Raw genomic sequence first — 19,554 nt, 5'->3', positions numbered from 1 at the left:
TGTTCAAGGCCAGCCTGGCAAAACTTAGTGAGACCTCATCTTAACACAGAAGCTGGGTATGGTAGCTGACACCTGTGACTCAGCTATGCAGGAGGCATATTAAGGAGGATCACGGTCTGAGGCCCCAGTCAAAAACATGAGACCTGACTTGAGGTCAGGGGTGCTCACACTCCCCAGTCCTTTTTGCTTAAGTTATTTATTTATTTTGCCTGGGCTGGCCTTGAACCTCAATCCTCCTGATCTTTGCCTCCTGAGTAGTTAGGATTATAGGCATGGACCATCAGGCCTGCTTTATTGAACAGTTTTGTCTACAACAGGAATAAAACATTTTACAGCTTACAGTAAATGGAGGGCTACTTATCTGGGTGATTACAGAAAGAAACTTGTAACTAGTTCACAGTGGATTTTCAAGAAGCATATGCTGGAATTACATTACATCTTTACAACAAAGCTTCAATCTCAGGGGACCTGAGACAGAAAACCTCTCCCAGAGATTAAAAGGGCATGAGACACTTGGCTTACCTAATGTGTACCTAAGGAACTGATTTTACTGTGTAATTTCATCACAAATAAGCTGTAGGGGAGTGTCCTAATAGTGCCAGGTGAGCACTTTTAACCAGCCTTCATTGTATTTTAACACTGAGTAACTTACTCAAAGTACTCAGCTAATAAGAGCCCAAAGTCAACCTAGATAGACTGCTTTAGAGTATGGCTCCTTAAACACAACTATACTGTATAGCCAAGGCCATCTCTACATCTGAAGTTCAAAATAATTTTTTAATGTCTAAAATTTTCCTGAGTTTGCTTTTAAGCAATGCCTGTTACTTTTTTAATTACATGAAAGAGCTTTATAAGCTTGTCTAACAGATAACATCCTAACCGAATTACCAATACACATGAAAGGATAGTACTGGGGGTGTTATTTGGAATTAAGAAAATTAAGCAGAATGTTATGGCAAATGCATAGAAATATTCTCAAAAACCCATAACACTATTCATTTTCAGATGAACTAATCTTATTGTTAAATGGCTCGTACTCTGAACCTAGATAATATTCCTCAAGTACTTGATTATTCTTCAGTTGACTACAGAAAAGAAATGGAAAATGAATAGAATCAGAATCAGAAATTATTACCTGAATAGAATGAACCCAAGTGATTCTACTGCTGCCCTCCTGACATCATCATTAACATCACTTACCTAGGAGGAAAAGTTTAAGATGATTATACTAGACTATTAATTGTATTACTAGACTACACAGGTATGAGGCCTGCATCATTCAAGTGCAAACTAGACATTATTAACATTCCTTCAGTATGTCTTCTCCTCACTATGTATAGCTAACATCATGTTGCATTCCTTAAATATATACAATAAATTTTAAAAATAAAGACATATTTTTTAAAAAAGGATTTCCCAATTTAGGGGGAAAAAATCATAGAATTTAAAGGCTTACAAGCCTTTACAGCTTTATCAAGTTTAAGATTCAGGGAAACTTTTTTTTTTGTTTTGCAGTACTGGGGTTTGAACTCAGGGCCTCATGCTTGCTAGGCAGGTGCTCTACCACTTGAGCCACTCTGCCAGCCCTCAGGGCAACTTCTTAAGATTATTTTAGGCTATTTTACAGCTTCTATGTTATAATGAAAATTAACTATTCCTTCAATGTTGTTTTAAAAAAAAATATGTCCTATGCTCAAATAAAATAAGAGTATTTAGAGCATAACACATACTATGCTGTTAAAGTTTAAGTTACTAATATTGTGGGATATGAGTATCTCTGGAAAGAGGGAATTAAACCTTTCTACATGGGAAGATAATCTTGGGTTTACCTTTTCCCAGCACCATGATAATAGAAATCCACAAAGTTAAGATATACATGGAATAGTCACTGTGTGACCAGGCAATATTATTTATTATTGATAACCTACAACCAAATTGAGAGGACTATAGAAAAGCCTGTTGTGAAACACGGACAATGGCTTCCCTGTGCAGTGTCTTAAGAAGTGGTATCTTGTCTTTAGATTTCCCTGTCCTAGGATGATGGAACATTTTCACATGGTCTTGTTTTGTATAAATGAGGGTGCCCCTTGGAGTAGGGTTTTGGAAATTACACTTGAATGGCTTTAAAGACTTCTGGTCAGATTGACATACTATTTATTACTTGTCCTATTTCCTTTTAAAAACCTAGGTGAACCTAATGTTGGGTTGTGGCTCACTATGTCTAGTGAATGAGAATCTGAACTTGAGATTACGGATGGTGGTCATGTGGTATGTGAGCTGCAGTCACCCAGACACTGTCCATCTGCAAACTTTCTCTTCTACTTCATTGCCTAGAAAGGTCACAGCACTTACAGCAACATGTAGCAGGCGTCGAATAGCTTTGTTGTTACCAGAGCCACAATAAGCCATCGCTACAGTATACATTCCAGACCTTCGAAGAATTGGATCCTAGGAAAGAATAATTCAACATTAATCTTTAACTTATTTCGAATAGTAACTGCTAGTGGGCATGATGAATCAAGCCTACAGCCCCAGCTATTTGAGAGGCTGATGCAGGAAGATCACTTGAGTCTAGGAGTTAAGAGGCCAGTCTGAGAAGCACCGTAAGACCCCTTTCAAAAACAAACAGGGCTGGTGGTATGGCTCAAGCAGTAGAGAACCTGCCTAACAAGTCCTGAGTTCAAACTCCAGTACTACCACCATCAAAAAAAAAAAAAAAAAAAAAGAAAAAAGAAAGAAAACAACAAAAACAGTAATGACTACAATTTAACAGGCTTAGTGGCATTTACTAGGTTAAACTGGTTTTATGTAGGAAACCATGAATTCAAGAGAATTCTTCTGTGGTTGGTAGTTTTCTAAATGAATGGGGAAAGTAAATCTAATACAGGAGGAATTGTTCTTAATTTTCAATATTCTGTGCAGTATGTCTAACCTGCATTATACTAGCTAAGAAGCATAAACTCAAGTTAATTGTAAGACAGCTGTATGGTGGTCAATCTCCATTTATCAGACAAACAACAAAGAAGCTGGGTTCAAACTCCATACTCTAACTCATTTTTACGTTATCTAATTCCTGGGCATGGAGCAGTAAGTGAAAGAGAGATATGCAGTCTGATAGTTGAACAAATAAATTAGTACCTTTATCAATAGCAGTTCTTTTTTAATCAGAAAAGATAGTGGACAGTATTAACTTACTACTATCTATCACATGCAATACCAGTGTAAAAATAAAAGGCAACAGAAAAAAAACCTTACCCAGATAGAAACAGAGACTGTCACTATTTTCTGAACCATGAAAACATGTATCTTTTTAAAGTATCGTTTGTATCTTATTAAAGTATTATGAAATCATTCAAAAAAATCTTACTTCCAAAAGAAGTTAACTTGCAAATCCCTAAAAAACTTTTTTGGATCTGCTCATCTGAAAATCACTGATTTGGAGCCATGGCTAAATTCAAGATCCTCAAATTACTTCCATTCACTACTTCTAATCAGTGCTTTTCTTTCTTAAATTTTATTATAATTTATCTTCCTTGCAAGAAGTTTTATGAACAAATATACCTAGGTGTTCTGATGGGAACAGAGATAATTTCCAAGGAATATTAGTATTCTTTATATGCTGGCAAGAAGCAGAGAGTGCAGGATGCAGGTGAAAAGAAGATAAATGGGATCTCACCTTATCACGACAGAGAGATTCAATGAGAGCATCAGCCTCTTCCATCCTCCCATACATCACTAATGCAATGCCAACTGCAAGACCACGCAGAATCTTCTCATGTTGAGTTTCTTGTGCATAGCCAACCATGTCCTCAATAGCCTGGGCATTTTTAGAGCCCAACATAACCAAACCTAGAGCCAGGCCAGCTGCTTCTCCTAGAGAATAAAGAGTAAAACAATAATGAGGAAAAATTGTATTCATAAAGTCAATACAACACATCCAATTGAAAGTAGCACTTCTTTTCATCGATTATCAAAACAACCATTAGATTCTGATAGCATTTTTTCCAACCAACTGATAAAAAAGGAGATACTTTATTTTGAAGTACATCTATACATTTACAGCTGTTTTCCTTTTATTTTATTTTGGTAGTACTGGGGTTGAACTCATGGCCTCACACTTGCTTGGCAGGTACTATACCACCAGAGCCACATTCCCAGCTGTGTTTACCTTTTAAACCTTGACATTATGACAACATTTTTTCCACAATTTCACCAAGCACCATAGAATATCCTAAGGATACAAACAGATCACTCTAATAACGTCCTATTTGCAAAGTCAGTTCTATAAGGACTCATGAGGAATGTTATTTTAGAAAGCCTGTATATCACAAAACATGGCTTTATAAGATAAATTTGTCAAATGGGACAAAATCCATTCCCTCTTCAAGAAACGAAATCCAACAGATTTTTAAAAGGCTACCAAAAAAATAATTGTGTTAGTTAATACTAAATTTGGTTGTCTTTAAAAACAAATGCGTACCTGTCACTGCATCATCCTGGTAAAGGTTTGTTTTCAACAAATCATACACATCCTGGCGTGCGGTTCCCATGGCAGCCAAACCAAGGCCCAGACTGCCTCCATGTCGAACGATCTAGGGAAAAAGCATTGGCTCCATCAATCTGGTGCATGGTACTTAAAATACAGCTTTTATTCAAGCCTCAAAAAGTATTTTAATATTAAACATGTGGGAGCTGGCTCAGTGAGAATGACCAAAGGATCTAATAATCAGAAGCCTAATGGTAAAGTAACCTCAGCAACTTCGGTTTCAACAGACTAATGCTTGCTGATGTAAATTAATAGTTAAGTTGGTAAGTGAAAGGGATGAAAGAAAATAGACAGAGATAATACAATTCTCTTTCAATAAAGTTACATAAGAAGGAGTGGAGACACACTGAGCAAGAACTAAGATGCAAGTGTTAGGGAAAAGGTTTTGGGGAGAATAGGTGAAATCTGAGCATTCTTAGGGGGAGAGGCAAAGAAGACAGTACAGAAGGAGAAGCTAAAGACAGAAGAAAAAGATATTTAACAGAACATGGTTGTGAAGAAAGTGGGAAAAAATGGGGTCAAAGCCAAAGCTGCTCTTCATTTGAAAAAGGAGACATTAGTGGTTATGCACTAATGGTTATGCCATTTTAAAATGCACAGTTTCCTTTTGTTGATGAAAACACTCCAACCTTGCCTTAGGAATAACCTCCTCCATTGGTTAGTGCTGGTGGAACTGTCATTTAAGAAGCTCCCACCTGAGTCGGGGGGAGGGGGTAGGGGCAGGGAGGAGAAATGACCCAGGCATTGTATGCACATATGAATAATAAAAAATAAAAATAAATAAATAAATAAATTATTCACAGCATGGCCTAAAAAAAAAGAATTCAAGGCCAGCCTGGGCTACATAAGGAGACTCTCTCAAAAAATCCAAAAAGAAAATGAAAAAAAGAAATGTGCAAAACTGCTCTCCATAAAAGTAGCCATTTATATTCCCAATGGTGCTTACTTCCCTGCCCCCTCACCAGTATTCATAAAAATCTGTTAGTCTGATAAATAAAAAATGGTTTCTTGCTTTAAAAAAAAAAAAAGAAGTTCCCACCTTGCCCTAGGCAACATGTGGGCCTTGATCCAAGGCAGACCAATGGGACCTTCATTCTCTGGAATTTTAACCTTTCCCAAGTACAAAAATGTTTCAAATTCATTCATCCTGACATCAGGGCCCCAAAGTAACTACTCCATTAACTCCTATTAGACAGATTCCTAGAGTTCCTGGCTCCTTATGGAAAGCTGGCTCATCAGTTTTTCCATTAATTATATAAGCTTCTTCAATAAACTCCTTATTTAAGTTAGCCAGAAAAGGTTTCTACTACTGTCTCTTGCTGTTCTTTGTAACCATGAACCCTATCTGAAAGGAAATGATGTAAAGACATAGGTACACCCAGAAATGATTTGTGGATGAGGGGCTTATTAGCCGAGACAAACCATCCTATGGGCTGACTCTTTTCACTAAAATTGAGGATAAGGTGTTCTGGTTCACTTAACCAATCTCCTCAGTCTTCTAGAAGAGTCCACTTAAATGTAAAAGCTAAAAATCTAAAGACCTATTTCAGGATTCCTTAAAATAACAGAACTGCTTAATTTTTTTTCCAAAAAAATGAAATTACATTTTAAAATATTATCAATGGGGCTGGTGAAGTGATTCAAGTGGTAGAGCACCTGTCTAGCAAGCACAAGGCCCTGAGTTCAAACCACAGTGCTGAAAAAAAGAAATCAATGTTTGGTAATAAGGATTCTTTTTTCTTTCTTTATGTGACATTTACTTATAACAAAGTTTCATTCTTCATCCAGCTCCTAAATGCTTACAAAGTAGCACCACCATGTCAATATATTGAATAGTCTTGTAGAAACATGTTGGCACTTAATGCAAGTTAAGTAATCAAAATTATGGGAAAAAATTTTGATAAACATGATCTCATATTTGAAATCTGTTGAGAAAGTTAAAAAAAAAATCCAGTTTTCAAAACAAGCAAGAATTCTCATTTCTGAGAGAGTATGTGCAAAATGGGGGAAGGCTTAGTTTCCTTTAAAATGACCTGGATAGAAGTGTGAGAACCAACTTACATTTTACAAATACCTGGTACTTTTGCTTGTCACAAAAAGGGTTTTAAAAAACTCAGAAGCACAATTTTAACTTATCAAAAAAAAAAGGAAATTACCTTAAAAACAAAACAAAACATAAACAGGTTGTGATGGTGGCACATGCCTGTAACTCCAGCACTCAAGAGGCTGAGGCAGGAGGATTGCGAGTTCAAAGCCAACTTCAGGCTACATATTGAAGCTCTGACTCAAAAAAAAAAAAAAACCCCAAAACTATTTTTTATGGGAATAGTATAGTGTTGAGTATTCCCAAATCAATAATTTGCTGAATATAATTTCCTAGAATCTTAAGCAATGGAAGTTTAATACTTTAATACTTATAACATTCCACTTAATACTTACATCATTGCTGGCATTCTTGAGCTGATTAAGCAGATAGTCAATTATGTCACCACCATGATTGGCATGAATGAGACCCAATGCATAAAGACCTCCACCTTCCTGATAGGCTGATCCTGGAGAAGTGTCTTTGGGAAGGTATGTTGCCATTAACTGTAATGCTTCCTTCTCGTGACCCTATAAATTTGAGTCACAAAGCTATCACTAAAGAAAGGGATAGGAAAACACATACAATATATTCTGGGATTCTTGCCTTTCCCCCACAATGTTCACTTGCTGAAGGAGAAGGGGTTAGCAAAGCAAGCTGTCTCTCATAAACTTTATCTCTCAAATGAGAACAACCTTTGTGAGATGCAGTCACACCATGGTCAGAAAGCAATGTGAATGCTGCAATTTTTTTGTTTTATAACATTTTCCCAAATTCATCTTAGACTACACAAATAACATTTCAATTCATCCTTTGCAAAATGGCTTATGCAGTCTTCATAGAAAAAAGATTTCTACCTTTTATTTAAAAGAAACAAAAACATATTTTAGTATCTTACCTACTTCATCCTTACCTGTAAAATTACTGATTTGGCTTAACAAAATATACCTGACAATCAATGAATTATAGTAAGATTTCTTTTCTTAACCCCCCAAATTGCTCCTGTTCTGACACCTATTCACACTGAACAACATACGTTACCTTATGAATTACACCCAAACTGGCTGTAGCAGTAAATTTTGCCCAGTTAGTGGCTCTGGCCAACCATTCCAAGTTATCTCTGTAAGAATACAAAACTTAGCATTACTGCTAATTCTAGGGGTTTTGTTTAATTTAGTTTGTTTTTTTTTTTTTTTTTTTTTGCAGTACTAAGGTTTGAACTAAGGGCTTCACACCCTGCTAAGGCAGGTGCTCTACCACTTGAGCCATGCCCTCAGCCCAGGTTTATTTTTGGAGGCAGAGTTTCACTACATACCCTAGGCTGATCCTGAATTCTTGATCCTCCTGCCTAAGCCTCCCAGGTTCTGGGTTTATAGGCATATGCCACCATACCCAGGCTCTAAGTTCTTCTTAATATTTTGAGGGTCTTAAAAAATTTGATATATAATTCTACTATGAATAAAAGTAAAATTATATTAAGCTTTCAAATAATATATCTCCTTCAAAAGCTTGTTATCAAGTCAATAAAGGGAACTAATTTTATCTTAAAATATGTAAACACATGAAATAAGATATATGTTTATAGTACATTATGCATATATATGTAAAATAGAAAATAATTAATTTAGAATTTAGGACTGGTTGGCAAGAAAGCTTAATGTCAACATAGTTTCAGCTAAAGACAATTTCAAACCCAAGTGGCATTCTCCAAGCATATTTACCTAAGAAACTGGTCGCTGGTAGTTCCACAGTGCATAAAAGAGTTTGCTATAACAGTTGCTGTGTGACATACAGAATTTCGTACTGCATCCTACAAAAACAAATAGAGATTTCTTCTTTTTTATCACTGGCAAAGTATTTATACATAAACAAGCTCATACACACACTCAGAAGCTCTATTTATTTGAAGGTAAAAACAGGAACAAATTGAACTGAGATTTAAAATATGGACCTTGGGCATTTCTTTATAAAAACTAAATAGCTAGTTTATAAAAATAAGAAAGTAAATACAGTTTTATTTGCAGCCTTAATGTGAGGTTAACAGCAGATTTTCTATTCCTTGGTTTGAGAATAAATCAAATTTCTATTTCTGTTGAGCATCTTGCCTAAATTCTCCAAGGTGTTGGGGCAATGTAAGGAGTGGTGCTATAAATCTTCTAGCCTGCACCTCTAGCAGTCTCTAAAGTTACTTTATTTTTAGTAAAATTACATTAAAAAGACTACCTTCAAATAAATGCCATAAATGCAAATTACATTATTCTGTATCTTTTTGCCATTTGTAAAACTTGTAAAAAAAAGAAAAAGGTTTTAAAATGCACTATTACAAATGCTTCAATAAAATAAGTGCTGAAACATTGGTTATAAAAAAAAAGTATATGGTAATAATAAAAACAGAATAAATGTCTTTGGAAAGCGAGAGTGGTTAAATAAAGGAGAAGGGGAAAGATTTCCTTATGCTATATATCTTTTTATATAATAACATTTTAAATCAAATGCATACATTAAAAATTCAAAAATTAAAAATAATTGTTGAAAATGTCATAAAGAAACCTTAAAAATGTACAAATAAAATATTGTTAGGATTAGTGTCTCAGCAAAGTTGTAACAAGGTAGGAATTTCTACTTTCAAGAAGCAAATGGTCAGTGGGAAACACACATAAACTATGTAAGTATCCTGACTGTGCTATTAAGTCTATTACATGTGCACGTTCATTAAGATAAAAATGGTTTTTAAATGAAAACAAAAATTCACTTGTCTCTGGTTAGACTAGCACAAAAACATGAGCTCAATTATTGCTGATTACCTTCCCTTTCCAGTAAGTAAAAGAATCTCAACTACCCACTGATTTTGCTGTTGTTGCTGGGGTGAGCCCAGCGCCTCATTTAAACATGCTGAGTAAGAGCACTCCAAGCCCCACTCATTGTTTAATTTTACAAAAACTTAAATGCTGATTTCCTTGATTAGGTATAAAATACAACAAAGCATTCGATAAGAGAAAAATACCATCTATTATGCATTTCCCACCTTTGTGTTTTTTAGAATCATGAGGTCTGTATTATTATTTCGTATTAGGAACTGCAGATGTAACTCAATAGCCATTTCACCGCTTAAAATTTTAATCATTTTCAAAGTCTGGTCCTTGGGTTCTGGACTCTGCCAAAACAAGAATGAAAATTCATATATTAGTGAAATTCACAAAGCCAACTTTATTTCATCAGCCCTAAACCAATGAAATTAAAGTCTAAACACACACTCACTCATATTTTAATGGTAGGATATAGAAAATTCAATTGTCACTATTTGAAAGAAAGAAAATTTTATTTTCATATTAGATGCCACTGAGATATGTTACTAGTTCGATGAAGGAATGCAATTCACTCAAAGCTACCTCTCAAGGTAAAATAGTTTAATATTAAAAAAAAAAAAAGTGGGAGGGATTTAGCTCAGGGGTAGAGAACTTGCCTAGCAAGCTTGAGGCCTAGTTCTCAGCAAAGAAAGAAAAGGAATAAGAGGATGAATGGGAGGAAGGAAAGAAGGAAGGGAAGGAAGGGGAGGGAGGAAAGAAGGAAGGGAGAGAGGGAGGGAGGGAAAAAGAATGAAAGAGAGAGAGAGAAAAAGAAAGGAAAAAAAGGAGGGAGGGTGGGAGGGAGCCAGTCAGCCAGCCAGCCAGCCTCAAATAAGAGAAGCACAGTTCAGGCTAGCCTGGGCAAAAAGGGTCAGAGGCATGGCTCAAGCAGTAGAGTGCTTGCTGTGCAAATGAGAAGCCTTGAGTTCAAACCGATATACCATGCGAATAGAATAAATGTCAAATAGCAGCCTCAACTTCAAGAGGTGTACTCACCACATCGGGGGTTTTTCCTACCAGTGCATTGCCTGTCTTATCTTCTGTTTCCATTGAGTCACTAAAATGAAGAGAACCAACAACTAGTAATTTGATAAATCTTTTCTAAATAGAATATGCAGGTAATTTGTTTATACCATAGATCAGAAGCATGTCCAAATTAAACATTTTATAAGAAAATAACATTTACTTTGAGCATCATTGATGAGAAATAAGAAAAGATTCTAGGTATCTCTAAGATGGAGGAACCCAGCTACTCAATTTTCTCCAAATAAATTCATTAAAAAAACCCACAAAAAGCAGTACAGTCAGAAAAATTCCTGAACAATAAATACAACAAAAAATAGGGAACAAAGTATCTTTCCTCATTTCCAAATCAGTCAGGTGGACATGAACTACCAATAGCTACAAAACCAACTTGAAGTAAAGCACTTGGGACCCCAATAACTATTAAAACTAAATAGTCATTACCTCTTCCTAGGTCAAAAGAATAAAACTGTCAGCAGAGCATGGTGGCTTAAGTCTGTAATCCTAGCTACTCAGGAAGAGATCAAGAGGATTGTGGTTCAAGGTCAGCCTGGGCAAAAAATTCACAGATGAGAAAGCATGAACTGAAAACTTATCTCAAAAGTTCCCACTATGAAAAAGGGCTGGTAGAGTAGCTCAAGTGGAAGAGCACCTGCCTAGCAAGTTTGAACTTGATGTCCCAAGTTCAAACCCTAGTATGGAAAAGAAAAAATAATAATATTGAGGAGAAAATGCTGGGAGGAGAAAAAGAAACAAGCCATGGTTGTTTAACTCTTCATAAACACAGCAGAAGAGAAGTTTTAGAGAGCAGAAGTTACAAAAACTGCCCTAAACAAATCTCCCTTATAAAAGTTTCAGAAAACTAATTCAGTAAAAATAAGCCACAGGAATAAAGGAAAATCCTATACAAAATTTTATGGAAAAAAAAAAGCTTCAAAATAAGTAATAGGCATTAAGAAAATTATACAAGATTAAAAAGAAAATTAGAATTAGGAAAGCCAGAAATTAAAATGGAACTAGTAAAAATCAGAAAGAGAAAAAAATTATCATTTCAGATATGAAGATTAACTTAGAAAGAACAGGACAGCAAATAACAACACATAATGCCTTAAAAAAAAGAAGGCAAGAAGAAAAGTTTTCAATAAAAAAGAAATAAACCAGTCAGGTGTGGTGGCTCATGCCTATAAACCTGGCTACTCAGAGGAGTTGGAAATCAGGAAGATCAAGGTTCAAGGCCAGCCAGGGCAAAAATTTCACTAGATCTCATCTTATCCAATAAAAATCTGGGCATGCTGGCATGCACCTATCATCCCAGGTACACAGAATCAAGGTTCAGGCTGGCCCAGGGATTAAAACAAGACCTTATTCAAAAAATAACTAAAGCAGAGATGCTGGGGGGCATAGCTCAAGTGGTAGAGTGCTTGCCTACTAAGTATGAGGAGCTAGGTTCAATTCCTAGTACTCCCCTCAAGAAAAACCTAAAGCAGAAAGGTGCTGGGGAGTTGGCTCAAGTGCAGAAAAACCAGGTGGGAGTAAGGTTTAAAGATTAGATTGGGAGAAGTAAAGTGGTCTCTATTTGCAGCTGACATGACTCTTATATAGAAAATTCTGCAAATGGTCCTATTTCTTAAAATTTTCTAAAGCTGAAGAGTGATTTTACAAGATTCAATGTTAATATACTAAAATCACTTGTATTTCCACATAGTAGCAACAACAACAAAAAAACTAGAAATGGAAATTTAAAAATACCCCTTACAACAGCATCAAAGAGCATAATATATTCAAGAATACAAGGAATTTAAGTAAAGATATACAAGATCTTTGCACTGATACCTACAAAATGCTGCTGAGAAAATTAAAGAAAACCTAAATAAATGAGGATGAGTGCCATGTTCATGGATTCCAGGCTCAGCACTGTCAGGATTTCAATGTGCTCCAAATTTGAGAGACTCAACCTGAATCCAAATGGAATTACCAGAGACTCAGAAATGTGAAAGAACTACAATACCCACAGCAATCTTGAAAAAAAATTATAACTGTAGGTCTGAGGGCTGGGAATGTAGATCAGTGGTAGAGTGTTTGCCTAGAATGCATGGCATTCCCAGCATGGGGAAAAAAGTCTTATAACATGATTTTTTTTTTTTTTTGACAGCACTGAGGTTTGAACTTAGGACCTCACGCTTACTAAGCAGGCACTCTTTCCACTTGGGCCACTCCACCAGGCCTTTTGTGATGGGTTTTCACGAACTAAATAGGCAGTCCAGGCTGGCTTTGAACCATGATCCTCTTGATCTCTTCCTCCTGAGTAGCTAAGATTACAGGTGTGAGCCACTGGTGCCCGGCCCATTATCTGATTTCAAGATTTGCCATAATCTTTATTAATAAAGTAAGTAGTACTGATATAAGGAAAGAAAAATAGATCAATACAAAGAACAACAACAAAAATCTAACAACACATATACATTGTACACTGACTTGCGTCAAAGATTCCAAGGCAATACAACAGGGAAAGGATAGTCTTTTAAACAAATGGTGATGGAACAATTAGATATTTATATGGAAAAAAAATACATAAATCATGTATTCTACCTCATACCATATACAAGATCTAAATATAAAACCTAATGTTATATACTTTCTAAAAGAAAGCACAGCAGTATTTATCTGCAACCATTTGAGTCTAGCAAAGAACTCTTAAATGGGATTCCAAAATGGAAAAATGGACCCCCAAAATAAAAATTTCTGCAAAGCATTGTGGCATACACCTGTAATCCCAGCGCTTCAGAGGCTGAGGAAGAAGGATGGTAAGTTTGAGGCAGCCTGAGCTAACTAGTATGGCCATGTCTCAAAACACAAAAATTAAAAAACAAACAAGCAAGCAAAAGAAAAAGAAAACAAGCCAAAAACTGGGAGAATATTCATGACACATTTGTCTTAACAAGTGATTTCTATTAAAATCACAAAGAAACAACGAACTGAAGGAGTAATATTTAAAAGATCAGTAGCACTAATAGCAAAGATGCAGAACGACTGGAATGCTCAGACACTGCAGATGGGAAGGTAAAATGGTACAGCCACACTGGAAAAGTTTGGCAGTTTCTTACTAAGTTAAACACATACCCTATTATTTTGCTATTCCACTCCCAGGTATATACCTGAGAGAAATCAAAGCATCTGTCCACAAAGAAACCTTATAAAGAATGTTCTCAACAGCTTTGTTCATAACAGCTAAACAACCAGAAATGACCCTAAGGTCCATCAGAAGAATGGATAAACTATGGTATACTCATACAATGAAATTCTACTCAGTGAAAAAGAATCAGTTACTAATTCATCCCAAAACTTAGCTCACAAACATTATGTTGAGTGAAAAAAGCCAGAAACAAAGGAATACATGCTACATGATCCCATTTTTATGACTTTTAATAATTGATAAAACTAATCTTCAGTGATAGAAATCAAAACAATAATATCCTTGGGGACAGTGGATTAAGTTCAAAGGGCACAAAGTTCCCAGGATGGTAGAGAAGTGTTGGTTACATGGGTGTTTATAATGTCAAATTACACTGAACTTATTAAGATATGTGCATCTTACTGTATTTAAATTATCAGTCAATTAAAAGAAAAAAAATTGAAACAGAAACCAAGTCAAAAGACAGAAATTGAGCTGATAGAGATATCAGACATCCTGTAACAGGAGCCCCCCCCCCAAAAGAAGAATAAAAATAAAGGGAAAAAATAATAAAAACTGAAACTCAAAGCCTTACTGAGGTTGAAATATTTTTGGTGTCTTTGAGGACCAGCAAGAAGCACTGTGAGTTTTAAGGCAGTCAGTGAAGAAGAAAGAGAAGAAGTAAAGCACACAGAGACCAGATCAGGTACAGTAGTCTCATTATCCACAGGGGACTGGTTCCGAACCTATGGAGACATCAAATCTGTGGATTCTCAGACCCTTACATAAATGGCATAGTCACTGTATATAACTAAGTTACATCCTCCTCCAGTATACTTTAAATCATCTTTAGACTACTTATACTTAATTACTTATTACTGAATATAATGTAAATGCTATGCAAATAGCTGCTACACTGTATTGTCTAGGGAATGACAAAAAAGAAAAGTCTATATGTATCTAGTACAGATGTAACTATTTTTCCCCAAATATTTTCAATTCACAGTTGGCTCAATCCATAGATGCAGAACCTGTGGCTACAGAGGGACTACTAAATAGACTTCCAGGACATTTTTAGGACTTAGAACTTTGTTTGAAGGTATTATAGTTAAGAGGAAAAGTGACATCTTATTTAGCTTTCCATTCTTTTCAGAAGAATGACGCTTGCTGCTGTGTGGACAACTCTGGAAGGAAAATAAGCAGGTATAAATAAGACATAAGCATTTTCGATGGTGGTCTAAATGTATAAGGAAATAAAGAAAAATAAAACTGAATATTGTATTATGATAAGAACATAAGTAAGATATTTATGTTCTTAGTTTTAATAGAAGCACAAAAAGGAAAATGCTTCTTACTTTCCAAATACCTAGCCCAGATCCAGCTAACAGTTAGCTCACCTACCCCACCTAAAATTTTTAATATATTGGATTAAGTACTACACATGCTATCTACCAAGCATTTTCTATCAGATAATCCCTTCTTTATTTCCTAGAAGGGTCCATTTCTTTGGTTTTCCTTCCTGTGCCTAGCTTAGTAGAAAACAGACCAAAATGTAAGGCATAAAACCTTACAATCTATAAGAGCTAATGGTTAAATTTATTTATTTCTAGAATGTGCTATCCAAATTAACATACCTATTCCCAAAATGAAATAAAGATTGTTCAGTTAATTCTGATTCAGAAAAAGATACTGATACCTGTCTTTCTCTGATCCTGGAACAGTACCCGTATTGGTGGATCCAGGCACAGAAGCAATAGGAGTCCCAACAGTTCGAAGATTCTGGATTACAGATGACAAAAATTGCTGGCTAGCACTTTCATATAAATCAAAACAAATCTGATAAGCCATCAGAAGGTTGTCTTCCTTCACCAGTTTTTCTAAGATATCACTCACGGCCTGAGGATCATCTAAGAAAATTAAGCACTGAAATGGAAATAAAGAACAAGCACACAATAACTAAAACCTTTATCTGCAAGGTACTTAGAACATGACAAACAGCCCACAATACAGGACACCTTAAAACACAGGCAAAGAGAAGGAGACTATTTAAACTGCAATCCTTTGTATTTGTATACAAATAGATTGTATAGCAATCTATTTCTGAAACCAATACCAGGTGAAATTTTCCTGAAAATAGCATCTGCTTTCCACAAAAAAAATTTTTTTAAATCCATACTAATTATATACACAGGTCCTACAATTGTGCCTTGTAATTAGCAGTATTGAATACTACTTGCTGAATGAATCCTCCCTTTTTTAAGGGAAGCCTTATCCATAATTCATACCCAAATATTCCTTGCCTTGTATTTCTGTATTACATACATTGTAGGACTCATTCATTCATTGAAAATAAGTTGCATTTTAAATATGTTGTATTTTCAATATGTTGCTGGGCCAGGACAAGTGAGATCAACATTACCATTTTGAAGCATTTTTCTTCCTACTCTTATAAATCTGCCATGTGTCTTAATACAATTATCCTCTCATAAAGTTATGATTTTTCTTTTAAGAACTAAATTTAAGTTTTCTTGTTTCCTTAAGTAACAAGTAACTCAACTTCAAGATAAACATATAATCAAAGTTATTACAAATTAAGAATGAGAAAAAATGGAAATAAAGTAAGTGACCAGTAATAGGGGAATGCTTAAGTAAGGCACTGGCAGAGTAGCTCAAGTGGTAGAGTGCCTGCCTAGCAAGTGTGAGACCCTGAATTTGAACTCCAGTACCAACAACAATAAAAAAATACAAAGTAAGGCAAAGTACATACACTGAATAATCAATCAAGAAAAAGTTCAACAAGAGTCTGTGAGGAGTTAGAACAAGGAAAAATGTTAAGCTGAAGACTGTATGGATACTGCTTGCCTCCATAGCTTAAGAAAAGGAAAAGGAAGACTTTTCCCCGTACAGTCTATGGTCCTTTTTGATTTTTAAATTATGTGAATGTGTTGCCTATATTTTTTAAAAGGTCCATTTTTAAAATATATGATAAAATTTTAAAAAGTTATACAAGGAAAACAAAAGAAATGAAATTGCTGCTAGACACAGGTGGTTCACTTGTATAATCCTAGCTACTCAGGAGGCAGAGATCAGAAGGATTGTGGTTCAAAGCCAACCCAGGCAAATAGTTCTCAAGACCCTAATCTTGAAAGTGCCCATCACAAAAAAAAGAGCTGGTGGAGTGGCTCAAGGTGTCGGTCCTGAGTTCAAGTCCCAGTACCCTCCCCCGCCACAAAAACCCAAAAAGAAAAATCAGAATGAACTGAAACTCTGAAACACAGAGAAGAAAAGGGCAAGAGGGCTAAGAGTGTGGTTCAACTACAGGTTTTCAAAAAAATTATTTTAAAACTACTAAAAATCATTTCAAAACAAAACTACAAAATCCTATATAAAGAAAGCTAAAAGGAAATACAAGGTTAAATCATAAATTGAGTGGGGGTGATACAGCCATTGAAAAGAATGCAATAGGTCTACATGTGCCAATAAGGTGGGAAAAACAGTTACTCATCTTTGGAGTGACCCAGGTGAAGGGAAAGGGAAAAACTGAAGTTTTTTTCTATACAAGCAAATCGTACATGAAGAGAGACAAAATATATCTAAATGATTTGGTTGTGTCTGAGTAATGAACCCATAGCTAATTTCTACCCTTCATAGTTCTTTTGAGAATAACACAGTATGGCGTAAGTACTGTTTGTATCATCTACCTTTTTTTTAAATCTTGTTTCCAAAAGTTCCTTAAATGCTTGGACTATTTTCAAAATGAAAAGAGAATACATATAAAGAATGTATTATAACAAGATAGATTTTTAGTGCTCTCAGATTCCATTTCTTTTGAATAAGAAAGAATATAAACCACATACCTTATTTTTCACAGCAATGGTTGAAGATCAACAGAGATACATGTATGAGGGTATTATAGTAAGGTAGACTAATAAAGCGCAATGTAACATGGAGTAATGTGGCATGGCACTCTATGGAAAAATGTAATATAATACAATGTAATTACCTGACAAACATTGATGAAATCAGGTTTCTCCAAGTTCATGTATATTTTAACCAGAACTCTTAGTACTTTATTCCGAAACTGTTTATTCTGCATTAAAGACATGCAGAGCTTGAGGCTATACGCTAGCATTCCTGGGACATCATTCTGAAAGAGATAATTTTAAAATACATCACTATCTAGTTACTGAAGTATTATACTTATTTAGAAACTTAAACATTTTAATCCACCTTCTTTAGTCATTCAGGGCAGCCAATGATTTCAACTCCTTAAACAATAAAAACCTAGGATCCAGCACAGTGGATGACACCTGTAATGACAACTACTCGGGAGGCAGAGATCGGGAGGTGGTCAAGGTCAGCCCAGGTACCAAGTTGGGAAGACGCCACCTCAACCAACAAGGTGGGATAACACCTGTTATCCCAGCTACAGGGAAGGCACAGGTAGGAAGACCCTGGTCTGAAGCTGCCCCCTTCCTCTCCCTCCCCTGCAGTAACTGGGGAAAAATAACCAAAACAAAAGCACTGGAAGCATGGTTCAATTGGTAGAGTGCTTGCCTAGTAAGCACAAATCCCTGAGTTCAAACCCCAGTAGCAAAAAAAAAAAAAAACCCTGAAATTTTAAACCATTTTAGAGGGAAACTTTTTTTTTTTTTTGCAGTGCTAGATATCAAACTTAGGTCCTTGCACATGCTAGGCAAGTACCCCACCAGTCTTTGTTGTTTGGAAAGTGTCCCAGGCTTGCTTTGAATTTGACACCCTCCTGCCTCCACCTCCTGAGAGCTGGGATTACAGATATGCACGACCACACCTGGCTTAGAGGGAAATCTTAAAAGAAGAATTATATATTTCTGTATCTTCATGAAAAAATGGATTGAAAAATGATTTACTATTTAGTGATATCCCAGGATCAGCACTAAATGAGTACACTAAACTGCATTCATATACAGAGTAATGCTGTTAATTATAAAAAAGTATGTTCAACTGTCCATACACTACATGGCCATGCTTTGCAATTGCATGTGTTGCAGACTTTCTGCCTCCACCTTGCTCCTAGGCTCCCTCCTAACTTTACTGCCTGTATTCACTGGAAGGCCAGGAAACAGAATGTGGTAGATTTCTCTCCAGTCTGAGAGACTCAACATGGAGTACTGTTACATCTGTCTGACTCTGGACGATGAGGAAACTCTTGAGCTACCCTGTGGTTCTTATAAGCACCCCTAACATTTGAGATACTATCCTATAAAAATCCTTGACATAAATAAGCAAACATACTGAAAAACTACAGGAGTGCATCTCAAAGGCAAGTCATGACTCACTAGTGTGCAATGAAATTAACTTTATGGGTATGACTGGCAATTTTTTTAAAAAAAAATATGCAATTTAAAGATATTGTTACATCACAAATAGTAAGAATTGCTTAGTCTGCTTCATTTTTTAAAAAAAAACACCTGTTACCCTTTTAGTGATTTATTTATTTATTTTACTGGTCCAATACACTGTCTGATTTGGGCAAGAACTTTGTTGGTCTTGTTTGCCACTGTGTCTCTAATGCGCAGAGCAGCATCTGACACCAAGTGAGCATTCAGAAGGTATCTGCTGGTGGTTGGGGATGTAGTTCTGTGGTGCTTGCCTAGCATATGCAAGGCCTGAGTTCCACCCACAGCACTATGGGGGAGAAAGCATTTGTTGAATGAATGAAGGCAAATATTTTAATTTCATTCACATGAAGACAGGAGAGGCTATGACTGCACAAAAATACAACTGAGAGTGAGACAAGAACCATTCTATAGCGTGGCCACTCATTCATTTACTCATTTAAACAAATCTTACTACTGCTGCTAAGTTACAACTTAGGATTTGAGAATACAGTGACAAAAATTGC

General features: G+C 35.8%; 1 protein-coding gene across 1 annotated transcript in view; it reads right to left on the bottom strand.

Annotated features, from left to right (window-relative positions):
- The window catches only part of Psmd1 (proteasome 26S subunit, non-ATPase 1), a 104,065-nt gene that overhangs the window by 73,386 nt on the left and 11,125 nt on the right, over positions 1-19,554 (bottom strand). The window contains exons 6-16 of the mRNA XM_020156256.2: positions 17,674-17,817; positions 15,367-15,593; positions 10,472-10,532; positions 9,655-9,783; positions 8,351-8,439; positions 7,671-7,749; positions 6,986-7,159; positions 4,481-4,592; positions 3,677-3,873; positions 2,353-2,448; positions 1,136-1,200 (exon numbers count right to left, since the gene is read on the bottom strand). Coding sequence (XP_020011845.2) covers positions 1,136-1,200; positions 2,353-2,448; positions 3,677-3,873; positions 4,481-4,592; positions 6,986-7,159; positions 7,671-7,749; positions 8,351-8,439; positions 9,655-9,783; positions 10,472-10,532; positions 15,367-15,593; positions 17,674-17,817 — 1,373 coding nt within the window. The remainder of the gene's footprint in view (positions 1-1,135; positions 1,201-2,352; positions 2,449-3,676; positions 3,874-4,480; positions 4,593-6,985; positions 7,160-7,670; positions 7,750-8,350; positions 8,440-9,654; positions 9,784-10,471; positions 10,533-15,366; positions 15,594-17,673; positions 17,818-19,554) is intronic.

Source organism: Castor canadensis, chromosome 4, assembly GCF_047511655.1.
Source record: "Castor canadensis chromosome 4, mCasCan1.hap1v2, whole genome shotgun sequence".
NCBI lineage: Eukaryota > Metazoa > Chordata > Mammalia > Rodentia > Castoridae > Castor > Castor canadensis.
Note: the sequence above shows the minus strand (reverse complement) of the source record. Positions and strands in the feature narration are given on the sequence as shown.